The sequence below is a fragment of the Phragmites australis genome, chromosome 4, assembly GCF_958298935.1.
Source record: "Phragmites australis chromosome 4, lpPhrAust1.1, whole genome shotgun sequence".
NCBI classification, from domain to species: domain Eukaryota; kingdom Viridiplantae; phylum Streptophyta; class Magnoliopsida; order Poales; family Poaceae; genus Phragmites; species Phragmites australis.
In genome coordinates this window covers 34,558,917-34,584,635 of record NC_084924.1, presented here as the reverse complement: position 1 = coordinate 34,584,635, position 25,719 = coordinate 34,558,917, and the positions used below count along the sequence as shown (strand labels likewise).

At 46.8% G+C, this 25,719-nt stretch overlaps 1 protein-coding gene and 1 pseudogene across 1 annotated transcript; both read left to right on the top strand.

Moving 5' to 3' along the window:
• The first annotated feature begins 1,309 nt into the window (after window positions 1-1,309).
• Window positions 1,310-2,504, top strand: LOC133914341 (transcription factor WRKY45-2-like). The gene is made up of 3 exons (XM_062357461.1): window positions 1,310-1,503; window positions 1,601-1,705; window positions 1,974-2,504. Exons 1-3 carry the CDS (start codon window positions 1,460-1,462, stop codon window positions 2,452-2,454), a joined length of 630 nt encoding a protein of 209 aa, XP_062213445.1. The 5' UTR covers window positions 1,310-1,459; the 3' UTR covers window positions 2,455-2,504.
• An 11,855-nt stretch (window positions 2,505-14,359) lies between these two features.
• On the top strand, window positions 14,360-19,239 carry LOC133914741 (carboxylesterase 15-like; annotated as a pseudogene).
• The last annotated feature ends 6,480 nt before the right edge of the window (window positions 19,240-25,719 follow it).

The window sequence follows — 25,719 nt, the reverse complement described above, 5'->3', positions numbered from 1 at the left end:
AAATTATCAATAATTATCCTTAATACCGATAATAATTAGTTATGGTTAATAAAATCTAATTATAAATAATATTTAACTAAAATTTTTAATAATCACTAATAACCACTAATCATCATTAATCGTAATTGATAGCGGAGTTGATAGGATCTGTACATGATTGTTCAACCGATTTTATCACACGGCTCTGTACAACATTTTTTTATATTCAAAGAATTCAAATCATCTTATCTTAAATGAAATGGTGTAATTCAATGAACTAAACAGTAGACATGATCACATCCCATACCAACTCGTATATGCATCGACTCTCTGAACCAATCAAACACTTTCTTAGTATCATGGCCACCCGATTGACTGCTTGAGCTTCCATTTTGGACAAGTTTTTATTATACTACTACTATACTGCTAGCCCGAGTTCCAATCGCCGGGAAATTTTTATTAGCCCAAGTTGCGAGATCGATGACAGTGCTTATGCCATAAACAAATACGGGTGACACATCGTTTGAGGCCACTTGTTTGCAGCTCCGGGTGCGTTGAGTTGGGAAGTGCTGTGGGGTTCCCGGACTCTGAAGAAGGTGAAGCGAAATTTCTCGGGGTCGCCCCGGCCGCGTCGGTGAGCGGCGGCACGTGACAGCGATACGCCGGGAGGCCAAGATAATCTTTGCATTGTTCTTGGTCTCGTTTCTGGGGTTTTTTATATGGACGCGAGGGCTCAATTATGTGTTTCTCTCCTCTTAGATACTGTTTGTATCGGATCGGAAAAGCTGAATTATAATTAAAATTTAAAAGTTGAAATAAACAGTTGGATTGTGATCACGATCTAAAGGCTGAAACAAGCAGTTGGTTGTAAAAACTAGATTGTTACGATCCAACATCCAGATTATAATAATCCAGCGATATGTTTTTCACCGGATTGTAACAATCCACAATTCAACTTTTACAATCCATAATCTACAAACTGTTTTTCAAAATCTCATGCTGAAACAAACATGCCTTTATGTGATGTGTTAATCTGTTTAGGTAAGGCCCTATTTATTTCGGACTGTAAAAACTAGATTATGATCAAAATATAAAAGCTAAAATAATAACTGAATTATAAAAATTGAATTGTGGTCATAATCTAAAAGCTAAAATAAACAGCTGATGGTAAAAATTAGATTGTTACAATTTAATATCTGATTGTAACAATGCAATAATATACCTTCCAAATTATAATAATTCACCATCAAACTTTTACGATCTAATTTTTTATAATTTATAATATACAAGTTATATTTCACCATCTCCTGCGGACACAATCAGACTAAAAAGAGGGTTCTGCATTCTGCTCTGGTGTCTGGTCAAGTACGCTTCCGAATTAGTAGTAAAAGCGTTTGGTTTCCACCTCCGGCCGGCCGGGTCCTCTCTCTCTTCTCCCTGCATTTCTTGGTTTCTTGGTTTCCTCCCCCGGAAAGAAGCAATGCCTCCTGCGCCCAGCTCGCATCAGTCGCAAATGAATTCGAGGTAACTGCTACTGGTCTTTCGCTTGCGATCTTTGTTATTGTGCGGTTCAATTTGGAGCCGCACCTGATTTGTTTGCGGGGGAACAAATTCTTTGCAGGAAGGAGAAGCGGATGAGCAAGGTGGACACCTTGGCGCCGCACAACGACGGCCACCAATGGAGGAAGTACGGCGAGAAGAAGATCAACAACACCAACTTCCCCAGGTTTGGACGGACGAACATCTATCTTCTTTGGTTTCTTCCCCATTTGTTACTTAAATCTGCAGCTGTCTGAGTTCTGGGAAATCAATTTTGAGCGGCAAGGAAGAAAAAATCTTCACCTTTTGCCAACTTTCTTGACTTTCCTCTTATCTCCCCCACCCAAATCGACCGTAATAGAAACATATTGCAACAAACATTTTGGGCCAAAACTGGATCCTTTGATGTTCATTGCACTCAAAAGTTTGTAACTTATGTTTCCATCTCACTGCAGGTATTACTACAGATGCACCTACAAGGACAACATGAACTGCCCGGCCACGAAGCAGGTGCAGCAGAAGGACCACAGCGACCCGCCATTATACGCGGTCACCTACTACAACGAGCACTCGTGCAACAGCGCCTTCCTCCCGCTGTCCCCCTCGGAGTTCCAGCTGCAGACCTCGTCCGGGAAGGCGGTCTCCATCTGCTTCGACTCGTTCGCGCCTCAAGAACCGGCGGCGGCGGCCAATGCCAGCGGCTCGCCTTCTTCCAACGCAGCGGTGGCGCGGCGCGGCACGCCTCCGGAGAGCAGGAACCCGCCCGTGCTGCAGCATTCTGAGACGTATTCCTGGGGCGCAGGGGCCGTGGAGCAGAAGCCGGCGTCCTGCAGCACCGAGTGCCATGACGCGTTTCCAGGTGGTGCCGGTGCGGTTCCTGAAGAGGTGGTAGACGCAGGCAGATTTGGGTCTATCAGGTTCTTTCATTTTTTGTAAATTGGTCAGTGTAAGGAAGACAGTTGATTTTACTTCAAGAAACTAATATGACACAAATGTTTTTATAATCATCTCTCTACATGCCAAAGAGTATGATCTGCATGTTACTGTGATTTTGTTAGCTAAATTGAAGGAAATACCGCTGCTAATTTCAATCCCAGAGTTCATCTCTGCAATTGTCGCACGCACTTCTGCTGGGGTGATGTAGTGGATCGAAAAGTGTTACTACCTCTGTTTTTTATTTGTCATTCCAATAAACACTTTGCTCATTATTCTTGACAATTACCTCTTGATAAAAATTAGATGATGTCAAATTATTTTTTAGACAAATTCATTACTATTATTTTTATGTGTCAAATTCTAATAGTGATAAATTTTTTTAAAGTTTGACTATATGTATTCTAGGAACAGAGGTAGTAGATTAAAAAAGAAGCAGCAGCAGCAGCAGCATTAGACAGATCAGCGCTTAAATTGTCACACCCTCAGTTCTGAGGCCTGAACCTGAGGCTGATGACCAGGTGGCTGGAGCACATCAGGGGATGAAATCACTGGAAGGCGTCGGGTGGCACCCGTGTGAGGAAGCCCAACTCACGCCATCTGCCAGAGATGTGGGCTGTGTAGGCGTGTGTGTGCGCCAGCCTAGCTTGGCCCTGCGCGTGCGTGCGTGGCGTTTATAAGGGAGAGATCAACTTGAGAAGGGGGTAAGCTCTGTTGTAGAACTCTGAACCTATCTAACTACCTGAAGGACACCGAGTTCTACCTCCCTAATACCCTTGCTGCCTTCCCGATTCTTCCAACCTAATCTCAGTTCGTGTATGATTGGATCGGAACGGTAACATTTGGTACGCCGGAGTACTTGAGGAAGCCGCATTACTCACCAGAGAGCCAAAGAAGGCCATGGAGAACGAGAAGCAACTGGGCGAGATCGCTGCTTCTCTGGTGGCGTCGCAGGAGTCAAACAAGGCTATCATGGAAGCGATGGCGGAGTTGACGAGTTCGAAGCCCAAGGTCGAAGCAACTGTGGATGGAGTGGAGGAGCTGGGGGCGCTACATTCCCAGGTGGATCTCGTCAGGCGGAATCCAGTTCTGACGGAGAGGCCGTCAGATCTGCCTCCGCTCATCGCGAAGCCGCCGACGTTGCCATCGGTGTCGCAGCCATCTCCACCACCATTTGGCTGGAAGAAGGAAGGAGATCCACCCGTATGGAGGCCAATTTCGGTGCTTGGGCCAGCGTGCCACCGTATGCGCTCGAATGCGGGAAATCATTTTGTGACACCACCACCACGGATGGATTTTCCAGTGTTTGAGGGGGGCAATCCTAAGTCGTGGCAACTCAAGTGCGAAGCGTATTTTCGAGTATTCCATGTTCATGAGGAATCCTGGGTGAGCATTGCTAGTCTGCACGTGAGGGGGGCGAGCTGCTATGTGGTTACAGACCGATCCTAGCATACAGTTGGTTTCATGGGGGAGATTCATACACTTGGTGAATGAGAAGTTTGGTAAGAGGGAGTTCCAAAGCAGTTTGCGGCAATTCACTCGCCTTAGGCAAACTGAGAGCATTCATCAGTATGCAGAAAATTTTAGTGAACTCATGCACAACTTACTTGCTCATCACCACACTTGGGAGCCTCGGTTTTTTGTCACCCGGTTTCTAGATGGTCTTAAGGAGGAGATTAGAGCACCTGTTGTCTTACATTGCCCGATCAATCTCGATAGTTCTGTATCCTTATCATGTTTGCAGGAGGAAGTCTTGGAGACAACAAGACATCGAGATTATCGGAGACAAGAAGCGCCGGTGCTGAGAGCTGGTGGGCGCACGGGGTTACCCTTGCCTCCACCTCCCAACAGACTACGACCACCTACAGGGGGAACTGCTAAAGAACGCAGAACAGGAGATGATGTCAGAGCACCGTGACTGAAGACCGCTTGTCAGCGTTGTGCACCTATTGTAGATCACAAGGACTGTGTTTGAAATGTGGTGCGAAATGGTCTATAGATCATAGGTGTGCACCCACAGTTCATCTGCATGTAGTAGAAGAGATGTTGGAGTTTCTGGAGGGGCAAGAACATATCAGAGTGGTGCCTGTTGGGGAACAGTGTCAACAGATAGATGAAATGCTGATGTCTGTTTCTGAAGCAGCTGTCAGTGAGAAGGATGGACCAAGGACAATTCGCATCAAGGGGATGATCAAGAAGGATGAAGTGCTGATGTTAATTGACTCAGGTAGTACCCACAACTTTGTGAGCAGTAGATGTGCAAGGTTGCTTTCAGGAAGCTGCAGATTTCAGGAAGTTGCAGATTCAGAACCCCATTCTCAGTAAAAATTGCAGATACTGGTGAGCTCTATTGCAATCAGGAGATGGTTGGCTGTGAGTGGTGGGCACAAGGCATATCTTTGGAGACCAATGTGAAGGTTTTACCTCTGGGATGCTATGATGTTGTGCTTGGGATGGATTGGTTGGAGGAACACAGTCCCAAGACTGTGCATTGGCGCCATCAAATTCTCTCTTTTGAACAGCAAGGGAAATGGGTGACTTTACATGGAGAAAGGAATGAAAAATCATCTTTCAAGGCAATTTCATCCATTGAGCTACAGCAGCTAATGCACAGGGAGGCACTAACTAATGTCATTCATCTCTATAGAGTAGAGGTTGAGGAGAATGAGCAGCCATATTGTCCAGAACTGGAAGAGATGCTAAAGGAGTTTAGTGAAATGTTCAATGAACCAACAGAACTGCCTCCAGTTAGAACCTATGACCATGATATACCCTTAATACCTAGGGCAAGTCAGTGAATCTTAGGCCATATAGGTATAATCCTGCATAGAAAACTTACATAGAGAGACAAGTAACCAAAATACTTGGGCAAGGGATTATCCAACTAAGCAACAACCCCTTTACTTCACCAGTACTTCTAGAGGAGAAGAAGGATGGTGAGTGGAGATTTTGTGTGGATTATTGTCAGTTGAATGAGATAACTGTCAAGAATAGGTTCCCTCTTCCAGTGATTGATGAGCTGGCTGGAGTTCAAGTTTTCTCTAGTTTGAATATTGTCATGTCCCGATTTTTAGATTTCTCAAATTTCTAAAATTTTCTAAGATTACATTATAGATTAAATAACTAGAACAGGAAAAGCTCTATTTTCTAAATTCAAATTCAAATTTGAATTAGGATTATTATTTGTTTGAATGCATTCATGCTGGAAAATAGGCATTTAGGTTTTATTGTGAGCTGTTGGTTTTCTCTGGATTTTATTGGATTTTATTTGAGCCTATTTGGAGTTTACTTGATTTTAATTGTGCTAAATTTAATTTCTAAAAGAATCAAAATGTTTTCTTAAGCTCAAAATATTTTTACTTGGCTTCTAAATGCTTTCAAAGCTGGTTGGAATTTTCTAAAAAATTTAGGCTTCATTTGGTATTTTAATTGGATTTTATTTGCCATTCTTCTTTTCTAGAAATTCCTAAAAAAAAGAAAACCTAATCCTATTCCCTCTGGGCTGACTGAAGCCAGCCTAGACCATCTGCAGGCCGTTTCCTCCCGGCCTCCCCTGCCTCTCTCTCACCTGGGCCCAACCGCCCCAGCCTGTTCCCGCTACCGCCAACTGCCCTCTGGGCCACTCGCACCAGCCCACGATCGCTCGCCCTTCTGCCCCGCTATCGAACACGCGCCCGTCTTTGCCGCCTTTGCCATCTCGTTGACGTGTGGGGTCGCCCTATCGTCGTCCCTGACCCGGACTCCAGCCGAGTCTGAGTCAGAGCCACTGTTGCCGCTCCTTTCCCGATCGCCCACGCCTCCTCCTCCGCCAATATATAGCACCCGAGCACGCCCCTACCCGTTTCCACCATTAGCTATCGCCTCCCGTGCCCAATTCATCAATACACCTAAAACCTAGCATGTCGCAACCGCCATTGGAGCCCCTCGGCCGAGCTCACCGATCCGTTGCCCAAGCACCGCATTTCCATCGCCAAGCTACTCAGAAGCATCACCGTCGACTGTTGAGTACCCCTGTGCCCTCTCCTTTGTTTCGTGGCCGCTGCAGACCCCACCTCAATGAGATCCAACCGCCGTCACATCTCCTCACCGTCGCCCAACAAATCCATCGTCTCCCTGACTTGGCCATTGCCTAGGTGAGTTCGTTGCTGCCTCCTCTTGCTCCTCCGTCACTCGCCGTCGAAAACCGACGCTGACGACGAGGTCTCCGCCCAACGCCGACGAGCGCATCATGCGGATGCTCGGCCGCCGCCATGTTCTCTCTGCCATCGGCTGCCTGGTCCCTTCACCATCTCCCCCATCCATCTGATCCAAATCCAACCACCCAGGTAGATCCAAACTTACCCCTACATCCACCAATCTCGTGTTGCTGTATGTCCACATCATCCAGTCAGCCCAGACTTGCCACATCATCCTTCCACGTCAACACCTTCGCTAATGTGTCAGCCTTGTCATCTTGTCACGTCATCAAATCTAACCTAGTCAATTGTCCGGTCAATAATTCCTCTTTTTCAGTAAAAAATAATTCTAAAATTTTTAGAAAATTAGGAAATTTTTTAATTAGATCCTAGAACTTTAGAACCTCATATCTTTTTCGTTTTAGCCATGACCTATACCAGCGGCTCCCGGCCCACGACTCAGCCCAACCAACTAGACAGTTAGAATTGCCCACTCCACACATACGTTGTCAGAGTTTTTTTATTTTTATATTTTTTGAGTTAAAATTTAAATAAATAGATTCCCGGCGAAAATATTTGCAAAACTAGACGCCTGCAGCCCTCTTAGGGGGCTGCAGTCCTCTGAGAGGACGGTTACGGGTCCGAACCTCCCCCTGAGAGGGCGGTAGGCCTAACCGCCCCCTCAGAGGGTGGGTGGGGCCTTCCCGCCCGGCCCACAGGCTTACCGCCCCCCTGAGGGGGCGGGTAGAGCTCCTTACCGCCCTCTCAGGGGGCGGTAAGGGCTCTCCCCGCCCGCCGCGCCGCACCGCCCGCCCGCGCCCTGCAGGCTATAAAAAGGCCAAAAAATGACCAAAAAACCATAAAAATCGGAAAAAAGGAAAAGTTGAGAAGAGAGGGGAGAAGAGAGGAGAGGAGAGGGGAGGAAGAGAGGTCGGCGAAGCCCTGCTGCATTTGGGCCACGGATTTGAAGAAAAAATTTGGGTAAATCTTTTTTTCCTTTTTATTGTTGTTAATTAGTGCAGTAATAGTATATGACATAGATTTTAGACATTTATGACCTAGGGTTTAGAAAATTATCAAATTTAGTTAGAAAATGGTACGATAGCAGTTCAATATAGAATATTATTTTTAGTATATTATTTTCAGTATTTTATCTATAGTATATTATTTTTAGTATATTATTTTGAGTATGTTATTTGTAGTATATAATTTTTAGTATATTATTTGTACATGCGGACGTAGGAGGCAACAGTAGATGATAATTTGCGAACCTAGGGTAGTATTTAAAAACTATTTTATCCGATAATCAGAAATATAGTTTGTTGTCTTAACATGGGTTATGTTTGCGGGTGTTTCCAGGGATGGCAGATAAATTATTTTTTCAGATATATTATGGTGAGGGTGAAATTAGGTACGGTCCCAACGGTGTAGATCTGTCTGAATTTCGTCATGTCATGAAGGGGCTTAGTAAAGCTAATGAGAGGACTATTGTGGGTGTGTGCAAATGGCTCATGCGGTTTTTCCAACTGGATCCGCAGCAATATGAGCTGAAGTTGAAAGCTGTCCTGAGCCGTGTTAGTCATGGATACTTTGGTGAGCTTGTTCCCATTGAAGCCACATCAACTTGGAGGCAGTATGTAGATATATGCTGTGAACGTGGTCTGCCGCTTGTTTTGTTAGCTGAGGCGTACCTGAAAGATCAAAATGAGGTGAACTCTGCAGAAGCAGTAGCAGGACCAAGTGAGGCAGTGGAAGATGAGTCAGAGACTGCTAATGTAGGGTCCAGGGAGGAGGTTGGTGATGTTCCAGAGCTGCAGCCGATGGGTGTAGCTGATGAAGGGGAGCACATCCCTAGCATCATTGAAGATATGGATTTGGAGGATGAAGAGTTGGAGGAAGGCCTTACCGATGGGGATTCTTCTGATGAGGAGGGTAATGCTCCAGTTACTGCAGAGTGGCGGGATCAAGAATTTTCGAAGTTGGTGGTTAGCGAGGCTGACCAGACACCGTGGCAGTACCGTGAGAATGAGGTGTCACAGGGTGCTATGTACCCCACAAAAGAGGTAGTTATTGATGCAGTGAAATTCTGGTCGTTGTCTCTTCGTAGGCAATTCAAGGTTGTTAAATCAATTAAAAGAGAGTATGATGTGAAGTGCTTGGTGCCTCAGTGCCCTTGGCGGGTGCACGCATTCAGAGGGAAATAGGCAGACTACTGGTAATGCTCAATAGTTAAGGAACATAATTGTCACATTGAGGAAATAGAGTTCGTCCACCGGAACCTGTCTTCTGCTTTCATTGCAAATGTTATGTACGGAGAGATTGTGGAGAACCTAAGGTATGAGCCATGATCAATAATCCGTGCTATTGACCAAAGGTTCCAGTACACAATAAACTATGTGAAGGCATGGAGGGCGAAACAAAAGGCTATTGAGATGAGGTTCGGTACATATGAAGATTCGTATCACAATCTACCTCATCAATTAGCCACAATTTGTGCAAGAAATTCAGGCAGCTACTATGATATCAAGCATTACCTCTCTACTGATGTGGAGTACAGCGGAAAAAGAGTGTTGCAGCGTGCTTTCTTTGCATTCACTGCAACTATCAAGTCCTGCCACTAGGGTTTGCGTTCGTGGAGAGTGAGAACGGGGACAGCTGGTATTGGTTCCTAGAGCGGATTAAGCATGCAATTATTCTTGACCGACCAGATGTGTGTCTCATTCATGATAGACATGCAGGATTGTTGCAGGTTTTGCTGGATATGCAACATGGTAGCGTGCGATGGGGTGTACCAGTACAGTGGCCAGATCTCAAAAGCAGGTGGTGCATGCGCCATATGGGTGCGAACTTCTACAGACAGTTTAAAAACAAAGAGTTAATGAAGTTTTTCAAGAAGTAGTGCAGTCAGAACCAGCAACGTAAGTTCAATGCATTATGGGCAAGACTTGATGAACTGACTCTTAAACAAACTGCGGAGGCTGCACCTAACGGTGAGGAACCAATAGCTCTCGGTCCTCTCCCAACCGATACTCCATAAATTGTAAGGAGATCGGGCTCATCTATTAGGAGCTTTTCACAGTGGATACGCAATGAGCCGAATGAAAAATGGGCTCTGCTGTACGACAGTGGTGGTGCCAGGTATGGAGTAATGACTACAAACCTTGCAGAGGTTTATAACTGGGTCATGCGAGGAATGAGATCCCTACCACTAGTTGGAATTGTAGAAGGCATTTTGCATGGGACCTGCAAGTACTTCATTGATCGGTATGCAGCTGCTAAGGTTGTAATGGAGGACAATTTGCATTCAAAGTATATTGTTGTTGTATTTATTTATCAATGTATTAATGTATATGTCTTTCAAATGCAGAGATGGCTCACCCTTCGACTCCCGAGCTTTTGGACCTGGCCGTGGACAAGAAGCATCGCAGCTTCTTATCCTCCGAGCACTAGACGGAGCTAGCAGTGTTTCGCCCACGAGGCCCTGGAGAGCTGCTGATGATAGACGAGCGATGGAGCCACAGGTACTTAGAAAATTTGATACGAAATTGTCATATCACTGCTGTTGTTACATATTATTGATATACTGCAATACTTATAGGTTGGCAGCGGCCGGACTCCTACCGCTTTGCCGGTTGGTCGAGGCCCGATCGACGGAGAACCCCGAGGTTGCGGCCCGTCGTTTCTACTTCGATCGGTCGCTGATAGCAGCACTAGTCAACGAAGAAGTGGATCCTACAGTTCCAGGTACGGTAACATACAACCTATCGAATACTAACAAAGTATGCCGTAATGATCCTTTCTGACACCAGTCATATGTGCAGCCGGCGTACATACACCCACACGCCAACGCATACGCAGTCTCGAGACATTTGGAGGCCTTCCTGCTTTGGTTGTTTGGGTGGGTGATGTTCACTAGTGGCCAAGGCCACCTGGTTACGAGGACGCTTGTGTCGTACGCCCGGGCAATAGCGGATGCTGATGCGGAGGACGTACCGCAGTTCAGCTGGGCATCCGCTGTTCTTGCTGGGACGTATCGGGCGCTCTGCGACGCATGCACGAAGAAGGAGGCACTAGCCACTTTCGTCGGGTGTCCACTTCTTCTTCAGCTATGGTCGTACGAGCATTTCGCCATAGGCAGGCCAGTGGTGGACCGCTCCCCGTACCCAGAGGAATGGTACGGCGAGACGGACGAGGACGCGCCTACAATGGCCTCGCTGTGGTGTCATCGACGGGTACATATTTTACATGAACAGTTCCTTCGTATTGTGTTAGTCTCTGAATATTTGTATTGATGTTTGTCACTCAGCCACACTGGGCCCACGAGCAGTCTCGCAGCGCGTACGAGCATTTTCGTACCCAGTTTGACAGGCTACGTCCTAACGATGTGGTATGGGAGCCATACAGCGTTCGGTCCGTGCAGACACGTGCAGGGTTGGGTTTGTCACCCTTGTGCACCCGCGACGAGGAGTACTGGCTCACCAAGGCGCCCCTTGTCTTCGACATCTACGTCGAAGAGTACTCACCGCACCGCGTCATTCGGCAGTTTGGCCGTCACCAGGAATTCCCGCTCGTTCCCATCCGTACCGTCCCCGTGCAAGTCCACAGGTACACGCGAAAAGGCCAGCCAGCTGACAACCTCTGGGCGGAGCGCTTGGCCCCTTACGTGGCAACATGGGCCCAAGCGCTACAGGACGTCGTTGATGAGGCGCGTCCCCACAGCGAGGGGAACTTCAGGGAGTACCTACGGTGGTATGTACCACGTACGCGGACCCGTGTCACCTACACCCCTGAGGATGTCCGGCCCCACACCGCATCGACAACGGAGACATACCCGGTGCATTGGGACGAGGACGCCGCTTTAGCAGTAAGTAACTTTTTGAAGTCCGTACTTTATATTGAATGAACATAATCGTATACTTTAATTGTTCACTTTTGTTCATATCCGCAGACAGATATCATTTATGACGTAAATAGGGATGCAGCTGCTGCCATGGACCGCGTCCGGCAAGGGCATCACCTAAGTGCGTCGGATGTTGCGAGCTTCATTAGACGGGTTTTCGACAAGACGATGCGCGCCTTGAAGCTCACCTCCCGCCGATCTACCACAGATGTAGCAGGACCGCCTCCCAGGACGAGTGGTGTACACGCCGAGTCGTCTCGGCCGTCTGACGTGCACCGATGTTTCTTCAGTGTCGGCACCCACACGACCCCTTCTACCACGTCATGGAGGGTCGGAGCAACATAGTACGAATTATACTTTTGAATAATGTTGAACAATATCATTTACTTATTATTATTAAACAATCATTAGGTCCGTCTGCACAAGTCTCGACGCAGCCTCGTAGATCGAGCCCTGTGCGTCCACAGTCAGGTACTCCGGGAACCCTTCTTCCTAGTTTCTAATACTTTCAGCAAAATAAGTTAGTATTGTGCTCAGGTTACTTCGGTGACGAGGCCGGTCCATCTTCGGCGGCCCCACGCCCTACCCCGCCCGCAACGTACTACAGCACGTCAGCATGGCCTTCTTCTACTGCACCGTCGTACCACGCAGGTACAATTATACATTTTTTACTACTACTTTCAATACCATATTATTCGTATCTAACGTGATTATTTGTTCATAGGCCCCTCCAGCCAGTACACATGGATGCCTGCCGAGCCTTCACAGTCCTCCTACCCTAGTGAGGAGGATAAGGCTGGCACTGACACCGCATACGACATCGTCCGTGACTTCTTCGGGGGCACACCTGACTACGACGTCCTTCAGCGGTCCCAGGTTTCCAGTGCACCACTTCGGACACAGCCCACGCACGACGAGCCCTCGACACCGGTGGTCCCTACTAGGCCTACCAGACACGTCGGCCCACCCGACCCCCTCACCTACTCCAGGGGTCATGTGAGGGTTAACCAGCGGCATCGGGACCACGATGGGGCGCACGGGCGACGGCAACGAGGGAGACATGAGTAGCATTTTACATTTTATGTAACTAACATATGCATATTCGCTTCGTGATGTACTCCTATGTATTAAGACACGTTTACTTTGTATGGTCGACTTAGCATTTTGTAAATGCATTTCATATTCAGACACGTTAAATGAAGAAGTGACCACAGCACTAAACTTTAACCATGACTTGACAACACATGCCTTCTGCCGCAGGCTTTAAACAAGATGTGACAACACTACCCAGCTTTTTCAAATCAGTAAATGACAACATGGGTACCAATAAACGTGGAATCTCTGACCATGGGCAATGACAAAATTTTCCCATTCTTCAAGATGAAATCCGATGCTCTTCCCACCATCTACGCCCATGCCCTCACTCCTTTCTTCAAGAGCGAATCCAATGCTCCTGCCTCCCCCAACTATAAATAGCCGAACCTCCTTACGGTGAAGCATCGCTCATTTCTCATATCTCTCAAGTGCAATGTCTTCCTCAGCTCTATCGAGCCTACCAAAGAAACATTGGGGGACTACCATACCTGAAGGTCTCGAACCACCAATGTGCTTCTGTGGTGACCTTTGTAAGCTCCGCGAGTCGCAGGACATCTCATACACCTATGGACTGCGCTTCTTCATGTGTGCCAACTACGAGTATGACAAGCCTCGCCATACAACAACTGGTTATCGACCGGTACGGTAACAGATATCCGCCTCATCTCTTCCGATTACGCACCCTCTTTTACTAACCGCTCATCTTGTTCCATTTGTTCAGTCCCCTCCATCGCTCTGTGATTTTATTCAGTGGCTCGACAATGAGCAAAATGACTCACAAAAGCTGTGGGTCGACATGAACATGAGGTGGAGAAGGGAAGCGTACGCACGTCGGGAGTACGAGCAACAGCAAGAGGAACTTCGCCTCAAGCGGGAGGAAGAAGAGCGCATGAGGAAGGCGGCGCACGACCGTACCGTGGCTCAGGCTCGAGAGGCTGAGAGGGAAAGGAAGCGAGAGAGAGCCCGCCGTGCTAAGACGGCAGTTCCCGATGCCCTCCGAAAGGGAAAGTATCCTAGATGCACGCAGTAGAGAGTATCTAATGTAACCCGACATACTTTTCCTCCCTAAGGCATATTATGATTAGGATCGGCGCACTAATAAGTAGGTCTTAGTGCGAATCGTACATGCCACCTTTGTTTCCTCATCGTGTCGTCGCGGTTACAGTGTATTGTAATGTTTTCACCCTATGTTTAATATTATGTTTGTCCTTGTTCGCACCTCATACCCACGTAAAATGCTGCAACTACTAATTACTGATTTTTTTCTCCTGTTATTACATAACCTACTCCAAATTTAATTTCTTAATTTCCTTACATCCCTTCCTTTTTTATTTGTTCAATTGCAAAAATAATACATTTTTAGAGGATAAAATGGAAAAAAAAATATTTTTAGAGGAAAAAATGCCCCTAACCGCCCTCTGAGAGGGCAAACCACTCTCTCAGGGGGCGGTTAGGCCCTGAGGGGGCGGTTAGCCCCTCTTGCCGCCCTCTGAGGGGGCGATTAGGCCTACCGCCCTCCCGAGGGCGGTTAGGAGCCGTAACCACCCTCTCAGAAGACTGTAGGCGCTTAGTTTTGCAAATATCTTCACCGGGAATCTATTTATTTAAATTTTAACTAAAAAAATATAAAAATAAAAAACTCTACGTTGTCACTAGTCACCACTTGAAATTGCCACCGCCGCCAAGTGTCCGGCCGAAGCACACTGCTTGCTACATTTGTGCTTTGTCCTACATCACTATGTCATCCACCACCTCCCCGGCGTCCGGTGTCTCCGGCGCAGCACCGCCGCACATTGTGGAGGACTTCCTCGGCGTCCTCCAGCTCATGAGCGACGGTGCTGTCAAGCGCGCCCCGGCGACCCTGGTCCTCACTGAAGCGTCGTTGCCCTCCGCCACGGCGCCGGTCCAATGGAAGGACGTTGTCTATGACGACGCCAACAATCTGAGCCTCCGCATGTACCTGCCGTGTGGTACCGGCACCGAGAAGCTCCCGGTCATCGTACTTCCACTGCGGTGCCTTCTTGGTCGGCAGCTTCGCCATGCCCGACACCCACGACGCCTGCCTACGCCTCGCCACCGAGGTTCCCTCTGTGGTGCTCTCCGCCGACCACCGCCTGGCCGGCTGGCCCCCGAGCACCGCCTACTCGCGGCGCGGATCAGTGGCTTACCGAGTCGGCTGACTTCGGCCGCGTGTTCGTCTCCGGCGAGCCGTCCGGCGCGAACATGGCGCACCAACTGGCCATCCGCATTGGCACGGGGAAACTCGCCATTGATCCGGTGCGTGTCGCCGGTTACATGCCGCTCTTCCCGTACTTCCGCTGCGAGCAGAGGACGGCGTCCGAGGCGACCTGCCCCGCCGATGTGTTCCTGACGCTCCCGCTGTACGACCAGGTCTGGCGGCTGGCGCTGCCGGTGGGGGCGACAAGGGACCACCCGGTGGCGAACCCGTTGGGGCCGGACAGCCCCTCCCTGGAGTCGGTCGAGCTCCTGTCGGTGCTCGTCGCGGTCGGCGACCGCGACATGCTGCTCGACCGGATCAACGACTACGTGTCTACGTCGCGAGGGTGAAGGCGACGGGGACACGCGTTGATCTCGTTGAGCTCGCGGGGCAGGGCCACATGGTCAGCAGAGAGGCCATGCACGAGGTGGTCCGTGCCGTCCATCGGTTCGTGCACGGCGGCACGCCGGAGCCAGGCATCGGAGTTCTCACTTCTCAGGACCCGGTTTCCTTGTCTCTTTGTCTTAACGCGTCGCGTGACGCTGCTGGTCAGTCAATAAAAAGGCTGTTTGCCGCTACATGTGCCCATTGCATGGTGCATGCTAAAGCGGCAAATAAGGTCGTAACAATAAATCTACCGTGTGCTTGATTTGTGATAAACACGTTCGAATTTAAGCACTTTAATTTGCCGCCTTTCCCATCGATCAATCGACTGAAATATGAGAAACGTACAGTTGTTGGCTCACCGGCTTCGTTCTTTGTGTTCGGCCGCTGTCGCTTAGGGTACGGAGAGAGGGTTGCAGGTCTGGGAGGTGTCTCTGAGCTTAGAGGGATGTGAAGGAGACATATCAGCCCGATGGTGGCAACGGGCGGTGAGTCGTAAGGTGAGGCAACGTGTCTGCTGCGGAGGATCGTCGTCAGTGTGTAGGGTTGGAGCGGGGGTGAATGTTGAACAGAGACAGCTCGACACAGCTGGGTTAGTGAGCGGGAGGCCGTTGGTGATGGAACCCGTGGCGGGAGCGTCATTGGAGACAGGAGGAGTAAAGCAAGGTAGGAGGAGCGAGGTTCGACGGCATTCGGAGTTAGCTGGAGATCGGGAGGTTGAAAAGTTAACGAGGGCCCTCAGATCGTCTGTTAGACGGTCGGGATTTGTCTACTGTAATTTTTCAGTGGATTGCAAATTAGCATCTTCCTTAATTTGCCGGGTGCAGTTTATTCGCGTGATGTGTTTTAATATTTGTTATTTGTACTTTCGCTTCGCAAATAGCTGCTCTTGATATCCGATCCGATCCAAATAAAGTCGTTGCAGATACCTATAGTTGCATTTTGGCTGGTCAGTGGTCACAGAGTATTGGTTTGTCCAGGATTTGGGTAACCCAAAAGCCTGATCTGTAGCATTGGATTAATGAAATGCACAACTAATTGGAACATGGTCACATGGAAGATCCATTGAATCCAAAGCTGTATCTACTGCTGTAAGACTCGATTGTAAGACTTGATTCCGTTGTTTTGTAATGCAAATGGGTTTTCCCGTGTTAAAAAAAAATTCGAATCCAGAGCTGCAAATGTACACAAGCACATGATCAAGAAAGCTAGAAGCATGTGAACGGCCCGCCTATCATTCACAAGCCCATGCATCATTACCGTTTAAAAGAGCATCCTTCACCACATGTAAATGTAACTCTACAAAAATAGTTGATGGTGCTTTCTCTCCTTTTTTGCCGGAGGATTGACAAAGTGATCGTTATCAATATTTTTAAATGCCATAATAATGAAGTTCTAACCATCTTGGACTGCTAGGAATAGGTAAAAATGTAATCTAGTTACTTACTCGACTTCGCCGACATGACCAGGCGCATCAGAACCATTGGACATAGAACACGGAATATCGTGTGAGAAACTAATCATCCGTTCATCCAAGGAACGATCAATGGCTGACGATGTGAATGAAAAGGAGCTCCTGCTGCGGATGGGATGTTTCCTCATTACTTGATGCACCGCGCCGGCTTCTTCTTGATCTGAATGACCGTGCACCAGGAGATTGGGAAGCATCACTGGCGCCCACCTTCATCCACTTTGTTCTCATTTCTGGCATCATTTACTGGTGCTGCTTTTGCCATTCCCGGCATTGCTTGTGAATGAGCGGAATGGGAAGAATCTTCTTATCTTCCAAAATGTTTAACACTCTGTTGCATGAAGAAAATCTCAGGTTCAAGAAAAAATATATATTGAAAGCCGAAGCACAAATTTGATTAAAAAAATACAGTAAATCTTGGATCCGTAGCTGTTTGAACTTAGCGAGTGGTAACCCCTAAATTTTTGAAAATTACCTGCGCCGCACCTTTGATCCTGAGTCCTATGGCATTAACTTATGCCATCTCTAGCAGATAATATAAAAATATATTTTCTATAATATTATTATAGCATCTCTAATATTATTATAGTACTATCTATTTTTCATATCCAGCAGCTACTCTATTTACTACCTTATATTATTTTACATATCTCTTTAGGCCCAAAATCATCTTATATGAACAGTGTTGCCATAGCTCCATCTCATTCACAAATATGTTGTTCCTCTGTCCCTGTCGATTCGATCCCGCATCACTGTAGCACCAGAAACGACATCTGCTGGAGGTCGGATGCGGGGCGAGATCAATCGGCAAAATCATTATAGCACCGGAAAGTGACTCCGCTGGAGTTGGCCTTAGATTGATCTCATGTGCCTCACGCATGATGAAGAAGAACTAGAGCCTAATTGAACCCGACTAGAATGATGGATGAATGAATGAGATTACTACTCCACCACGCAGCAAATAAATCCGGTACTAACCAATCGAGACTCTTAGAGAGAAAGAAATTGTCAAAGATTTGTTTCTAACAATATGTCCGTAATTAGACGGGGGTACCTTTGATATCAAGGATCGAGAATAAAACAAGACGCACGATGTAGACAGGTTCGGGCTCTGGCTAGAGTAATATCCTACGTCATATATGGAGGTTGATATATATGTATTCTCTCGAGTACAAGTAACGTGGCTAGATCTATTATAATGAGTAGATCGGATCTAAACTAAATTAGAGTTGAAGTCACCGAGTATCTCCTATGATCTTGGTGCTTACGTCGAGTTGAGTTGTGTAGAAATGCTCTAGGTCGTTGAAGTTGTGGGGTTTTGTAGAAGTTCTCCTTTCAAGGGTCTGGGTCCTCGCATTATATAGGCCCTGACACTGCCCTGAATTCTGCCGTAAGCGATGATGAGTCCTTCATCTTATCGATCAAAGCAAGATAGCCGAATCCAGCTCGGATATAAGTCATACTCGAGTTAGTTAACCTGATCGAGACCTTCCTAGTATGGGCTTTTGTGATCTTCGAGTATACCGGTCCTGCAGATCGGGTCCACAATATCTAGAGTCGTTAAAGATGCGAACAAGGTATCCTATCCATTTATGATGTACTCCTTATGTGTATATACCATATAGTTAGATATTCAATAGTAGCCCCTTAACTCTGCTCAGCAAAGAGGATTTCCACAAGCATCTACTCGAGTACTACCAAATCCGATCTTGGTCGAGTAAGATAGATCCAGCCTACAATTGAAAGAATCAAGCAAGGCAAAGCTCTGTTCTGGGTATCGAGTGGAAACACTATTTGGTTGAGCACCATGTCGTTGTCCGCACTCGAGACTTGAGAAAGGTTTGAGAACTCGACTTCCTAACATCCGTCTCTGAGTAGAGTTAAAAAGAACATCTCCAAAATTTGAAACGTTGGGTATAGGCTCATTTAATGCATCCAGATGAGCGTGCAGAGATTCGTACAATGTCATCATCCCATTTTTCACGTCGAACGAGGCGCCTCGGTGATGCCTCAAAATATCTTCGAGATGGGAACAATTTCTAGAATCCACCTCGGAAAAGGGGATGTTTTCCGAAATTCATCATGGGATGAGGCCTATTTATTCTTTTGATGAGAGTTTCGCCATCCAACCTTTTAAACCTCCATAGCTTGATTGCCTTAGAATTTTTCCACCGCCATCTATTTCTCTAGCACTGTCGCTTTTACTCAGAAACTCATCCTTTAGCTTGAATCCAATGTAGGGACCTCCGACTGGGTGGCCTTGCCGTTAGGGGTGCTGGATGTCATCTCTAACAAGTTATCGCATCTGGAAGACTTCGACTTCTTCCTCTATGTCTGCACCACTTGGCATGAAGTGCACAGAGTAGCGAAATTTATGCCCTGGATCTTAAAAGGTCCTTTCATGCACGGGGATGGTGTGGTAGAGATACACTACCTGGGGAGCGATGCAGTTTTCTACCTTCCTCTTCAGGATTTGACCGGCGACAGTTGGGAGATGATTGGTGCATCGAACGGGCTTTTGATCATTGTCGAACAGGAGCATTAGATCAAGGCCAAGGTAGTAAATCCAGTGACCGAATGGTTCTTTGACCTGCCTCCGCTCTCCTATGATGCGTTCTGGGTGAACATGGAAGGATGTGTGGTGCGAAGGGATGGGAAACTATTCATCATTGTCACTCTGAGGATGCCATATTTTCATCTCCACATGACAAAGGGAGTGTAGGTTTGTATTATAGATGGACCACCATAATGGTTTTAGATTTCCAATAGCAATTTCTGGTGGAATATCCCAGGTTTTCTGGATGGAATTGCTTCTGAGAATCCATCAGGAGCCATAATGGCATCAGAATAGTCGATGCCTGAGTTCAAGTCTTGGCAGCTTGGACTAGAGGGAGGTTGACTCATCTTGGTCAGAACCCGTGCATTCTTCCTGAAGATCGATGACCAAATTGACAATCAGGTTGAGCACAACGCTCTAATGCTAGTATCTCTTCATGCCTCCAATGATGACATTTGGGAACCGCTAAGATGGGAATCCGTTCCTTTGGTAACAGAAAGAACAATCGTGCTGGGTATGATGTCCGAGGCCACGCCACCAATTCCTAGAATCACCACGTAGGGCTGAATTCTTAGCTTCCACTGAGCAAACCTGGCTCATGACCAGGATGGATGTACGATGCTCGAAAGTCCATACCATTGCGGAGCCTCTAGAACAATCAAATCTCTCATGGGGAATAAGTGGCATTTTTGTAGATGGTTGTCACCTAAGCTTTCACCCTAGAAACGTAATAAATTTTCTAGTAGGTTTTTGCTTCATGGTTGTGATGAAAACTTGGTTTTTGCTTGATGGTTGTCATGAAAACTTTACTTTTACTTTTCTTGTCCACCATACATTTACCCTTTTTTACTTGTCGGTGAAATAATGTTAACATGAATAGATGCCAAAAATGATTAGCACATGTCATGTCCATCCTCGAGATTTGCTGACTAAGTATCTGTTGATGCCTGTACCATTAAAAATATATGGCATAGCCCCCGACTCTCTGCTCGATGACTGAATTGAGTGGAGAGTAAATTTGTAGCATCAAAATTATGCGATGTAGCCCCTGACTCTATGTTTGATGTGATAATCAAGATAGAGAGTAGAGCTGTAGCATCAAAAGATACCCAACGTGGCCCCTAACTCTTCGCTCAATAGCTAAATTCGAGTAGAAAAAGTAGAGCATAACACTGTCATTAAACAATGTAATTCCCTACTCTCTGATTAACATGATAGTTAAATAGAGAGTGAAGTATAAGCATAAAAATATACGATGTAGCCCCTGACTCTTCGCTTGATGACAGAATTGAGCAAAGACTAGAGCTAAGCATCGACACCTTCTCGACCACATGCTCAAAGGTGTCAGCCCACGAGCATATGGCTACAATTTTATCGCAATCATCGAATGAATCCAATTAATTGGGTAGGTGAGTATAAAAAACTCACTCCCACTTGTGCTCATTTTCACCGCAACCTTTGATTTGATGCGTCATAATGACGCCGCACCCCTCTTTGCAGAGATTAGACAAGTCATAATGCCTCAGTGACACCTCGACTTAACGTGCCATGCGACCTAGGCGACCTTGTCATCATGCCCAACGCTATCGGATCTTGACGATGCCATTTTCACATTATGACTCGTTTCCATAGCTATAAATAAGGAAAACCAAAGCCGTCTGTTCTCACCCCATTTCCTTCCATTCTCCCTACATACTGCTCAGTAGAAACTTGTAGAGCTTGAAACCATGGCGTCCACTCCACTGTCGTCTCCTGAGCCATGTCCAGAAATCAGAGGAGTAGGACCTCTTGCCCCAAGGCCTCTCGCCATGATTCCACCCGACGTTATCATCATTTCCTCTAATGAGGAGGAATCGAGTGAAAGACCTAGGAGGAGGGGGAACAAAATGTCTATTGGAGGTCATCGACCTTTCACCCACCACCACCGGTGTTTCCTTGACATCGACACCACAGAACAAGTGGCACAAGAATCGGTGACACGAGCCGCATAGGAGGGAGATGACAATGGTGGTGATCTTGATGAGATCATCGACTAGGTCGCCAACAAGGTCTTCGGCAATGGAGCCACCGAGCCTCCGGCGATGAAGAAAGCACAATCGTCTTCTCTTTCGACAACCGCCAGATAGTTTATGCGCCTTGCAGAGGACCACTCGGTATCATTGGTGCTGGTCAGCAGCTCTAGCATGGCCTTTGCCTCAGCCACTTTCCCCAGCCCTTATGTTGGTCAGTGATCCATCCCTAGGGCAATAAGATGCCGCCCCAAAGAGGAGCAAAGAAGGTTCCTCAACTCGTTCGAGGAACAATAGGGGTCCACATACTTCTGAACTCTTGGAACTGGTGGATCTTCACTATTTACAAGAGCTAGGCAGATCCTTTCTATCAACTTCGTGCTAGCCACGTAGGTTAGAAAGAGAAAATTAAACAATAGGATAGTGGGTCTAATCAAAATGTAATCAACCTACCTTCGAGTTACCTAAACTATGAATAAAGTTGTCAAAGTTGGTCAATGTTCCACGAGTGTTCGAGTATCTTGCCATTTGGAGTAGAAAATTGTATTGATCTAGGTCGAGTAACTTTTACAAATATGTAAGATCCTTCCCACTTATGTGATAACTTATGGTGCCTAGCTTGTTTCTTCACCTTTCGTAGAACAAGGTCCCCAACAGTGAGTTTCTTGGGTCTGGATTTCCTGACTATGATATTTATGCAACACTTGTTGATAGTTGACTGCTCAAATGGGTACTCGATCATGGTACTCCTCGAGTAGATTGATATTGTCCTCTCGTAACTGCTCTTGCCATTCTTCTGAGTAACTTACCACTCACAGCGATCCAAACAACAATTCAGTTGAAAGCACTGCATCTGATCTTATACGCTTGGAAATAGTATCGTAGCTTCCGGGAAGTCATTAGGATGGCACGTAGTAACTTCTGCACTTGGGGGTATCATAGGTATCATAGTTTAGCATCATATAGGACTTCGCTCATATAGTAAACCGGCTTTTGAATCTTAGCCTTCTTCTTGAGGAATTCCCGTTCGACCACCAGGACCATACTTACAACGTGTGGTGTAGCTACAATGTACAAAAAGAGTTCCTTTTTTTTGTTAGGTGGGGTTAGAATCAACAGAGAAAATAATACATTTTTAAGTCTTGAAACGCCTTATCTGCCTCTTCCATCCACTCGAACCGGTCATTCTTCTTTAGAAGAAGAAAGGCATCCCTCGCTCGCCCATCTGAGAGATGAATCGACTAAGGGCTACTATGCATCATGTAATTTTTGAACTTCCTTCAATGTTCGAGGTAACCGTATCTTGTCGAGAGCCTCGATTTTGCCCGAATTGGCCTTAATGCAACGACTTGACACCAAGAAGCCAAGAAGCATGCCGGACGGAACGCCAAACGTGCACTTCTCGGAGTTAAGCATTATACGGTATTTCCTGAGGTTGTCGAATATTTCCTTGAGGTCGACATTCAATGCATCTTTGGTTCTAAACTTGATACAAAATTATCGACATAAACTTCAACCTTCCACCCGATTCGGGGCTATAAACCAAATGGCATCTTTGCATAGCAAAATATACCAAAATGAGTAATAAAAGCAGTTTTCTCTTCATCCTCTATCCCCATGCTAATTTGGTGATACCCCAAATAAGCATCTAGGAAACACAGCAATTCACAACTCACCATAGAGTCAACAATCTGGTCGAATCGAGAAAGAGAAAAAGGATCCTTAGGACAAGCTTTGTTGAGGTCGGTGAAATTGATGCACATTCTCCACTTGTCGTTGGCTTTCTTTACAAGGACTGAGTTCGCGAGCCATGTAGGATGAAGAACTTCTTGAATGAAACCCACTTTTAGGAGTTTGCTGACCTCCTCCTGGATGGCTTGCTTTCCCTCTTCCGTATCTTTGCTGCTTCTGCACCACAGGTTTGGCATTGCGTTTCACAGCTAGTCGATGCTCGATTACGTCCCTAGTGACTCCGGGCATATCGGACGATTGCCACGCAAACATATCTTGGTTTCCCCGGAGGAAAGTGATGGGCTCAAGTTCCTTTTGAGAATCAAGGTTGACCCCTATCTTAACCGTCTTAGCTGGTTCAAATGGGTTGAGGGAAACTGCCTTAGCACCGTCAGTGTTCTCTCCTTTGGTGGTGTAGTCGAACTAGGAGGCCTCGATGAGGCTCACAAGTTTGATGTCCTTGATCTTGGCGGTGGCTTGATGCTTCTAGCGCTTGGACTTCATGTCTTTCAAAGTGGTTGCCACTCAGTAGAAGTGTTTGACCATATCCAGGCTCTACTTATCACATTTGACGGTTGTACGTTGATCTCACTTAGTGGTTATGACCCCTTTGGGGCCTGGGATCTTGAGTGTCTGGTATGCGTAGTGTAATGTAGTCATGAACCTGCTGAGCATTGGGCAACCTAGGATCATAGTGTAAGCCGTATTGAAGTTCGTGACATCAAAAGTTCACTTTTCTATGCGAAAGTTGTTGGGCTCGCCAAACGTGAACAACAACTTGATCTGGCCAAGGGGCATGATCAATGAGTTTGGAGTTATACCATGAAAGGTTTAAGCTCCTTTCTTGACCTCCGACCTTTCAATCCTCATATTGTCTAAGGTCTTGGCGAAGATGAGGTTAAGCAAACTACCCCTGTTGATCAAGGTCCGAGAAACTTTGATGTGAGGATAGTTAGTTGTACCACAACTGGATACCGACTCGGGTGTGGCATTATGGCTGGATTGTCAGCTTGATCGAAGGTGATATTGGCTTATGACCACTTGAGGTACCGAGGAGGCCCGGTCGATGCTAGATTGACCTCCCTTTTGATAGCCTTGTACTGTCTTTTGGACTCATACGAGGCAGATCGTTCGAAGATGTGCGTCAAGCTCTAATCGGCCTTGTGGAATTTGGGCTCATCATCTTTAGCATCTGGCTTGGCCTGTTTGCTATGATACTCAGCAACGACAGCCTTGAGCTTATCATTGACCTTGTTTTTAATGACATTGCATTCATCAAAGTCATGCTGGTCCGATGGATGGGACACCACTTCCCGCCACCTCGACTTAGGCCTTTGTTATCTTCAGTGTTGCGCGACTTGCTCCTATTGACTGTGGCTACAGTCGTGTTTAGACCCTTGCGCTTCTCACCAGTTTATTCTTCTTCTTCCCCTCATTCTTTGAGGACTTAGGCTTGTCCTTATCAAACTGAGGATTCTTGTCGTGTACCTAGGCTTCGGCACGCTTTGCATACTTATTGACTAACACGAAGAGCTCCTTAACCGTATGAATCTTCTGGGTAGCCAACTTCCTGATCGGATCCATGTCTTTGACGCCTCACTTATAGGCGATGATGATTGACTCGTTAAAGATGTCCGGGATTGTATTACACTTGTCACTGAACCTGCAAAAGAAACCTCAAAAGGATTCTTCTTTACCCTGATATAGCTAATGAAGATCTTCTTCAGTTCCTGGGTGCTCGAATGTACCCAGAAGTTTGCGATGAACTGAGCCTTCAGCTTGACCCATGATCGTATTGAGTTAGGCGGCAAATTTAGTAACCAGGACCTCGTAGGTCCATCAAGGGTGATTAATAGATAATTGTCCATCACCATGTTGTCACCGCTAGCTGCTCGAATAACAGTGTTATAGATCTGCAACCACTTGTTGGGGTTGAGCTTCCCGTCGTACTTCTGAATCAAAGCCGCTTTGAACTTCTTGGGCCATCGTATCGACCGAAGCTCATGCATGAAAGCTTCACAGCCTCCGTCGAATTCCTCTGGAGGAGATGGCAGAGAACTATCACGCATGTTCCTTCAACCAGGGGAGCCACGTCGACCATCTCATCTCGGAGATCTAGGGTCGTTGTACTGATGATGATCCTCATGGTGTTCCTCACGACGGTTGTCTATCACTCTCCATAGATTGTGCCGATCATGAGAAATATGGTTCCTTAAGTATTCTTGATTTTTGTGCTTATGGATAGAGTAGTTACAATTTGGCCCATAGGGTTGTGCTCGAGTTTGACCACCTGAGCTTCCCGTCTGTGATCCCATGATTTGAGGATGTCTGCGTTCGTTGCTCCTTGAACTGGCACCTTGTCGACTAGGATGCCAAGAGCCACTAGGGTTATTTGCTCGAGCTGCCTGGACTTGAGCCGCATCGAGCAGGGTCTTAAATTGGTTGACCATCGGGGTCAGCAGATTTGTCAAATCCAACTCGGGGAAAGATCTTAGAATCATATGGGCGCCATGGACATTGGCCTCCGGGTTACTGAAAACACCGCTGCCCAGGCTGATCTATGGTCGGGCCGATGTTGTCATGTGATTGCTATTTTGAGGGAGTTCGTTTCTTGATCTCTGGGGCACTGCTGGTGGAGGTGTGTCCACACCAAGTCATTGTTGAAGAGCAGGATGAACTTGACCTCCTGTGATTCGTCGATGAAGAGTTGTATCATGGATAACCCTCG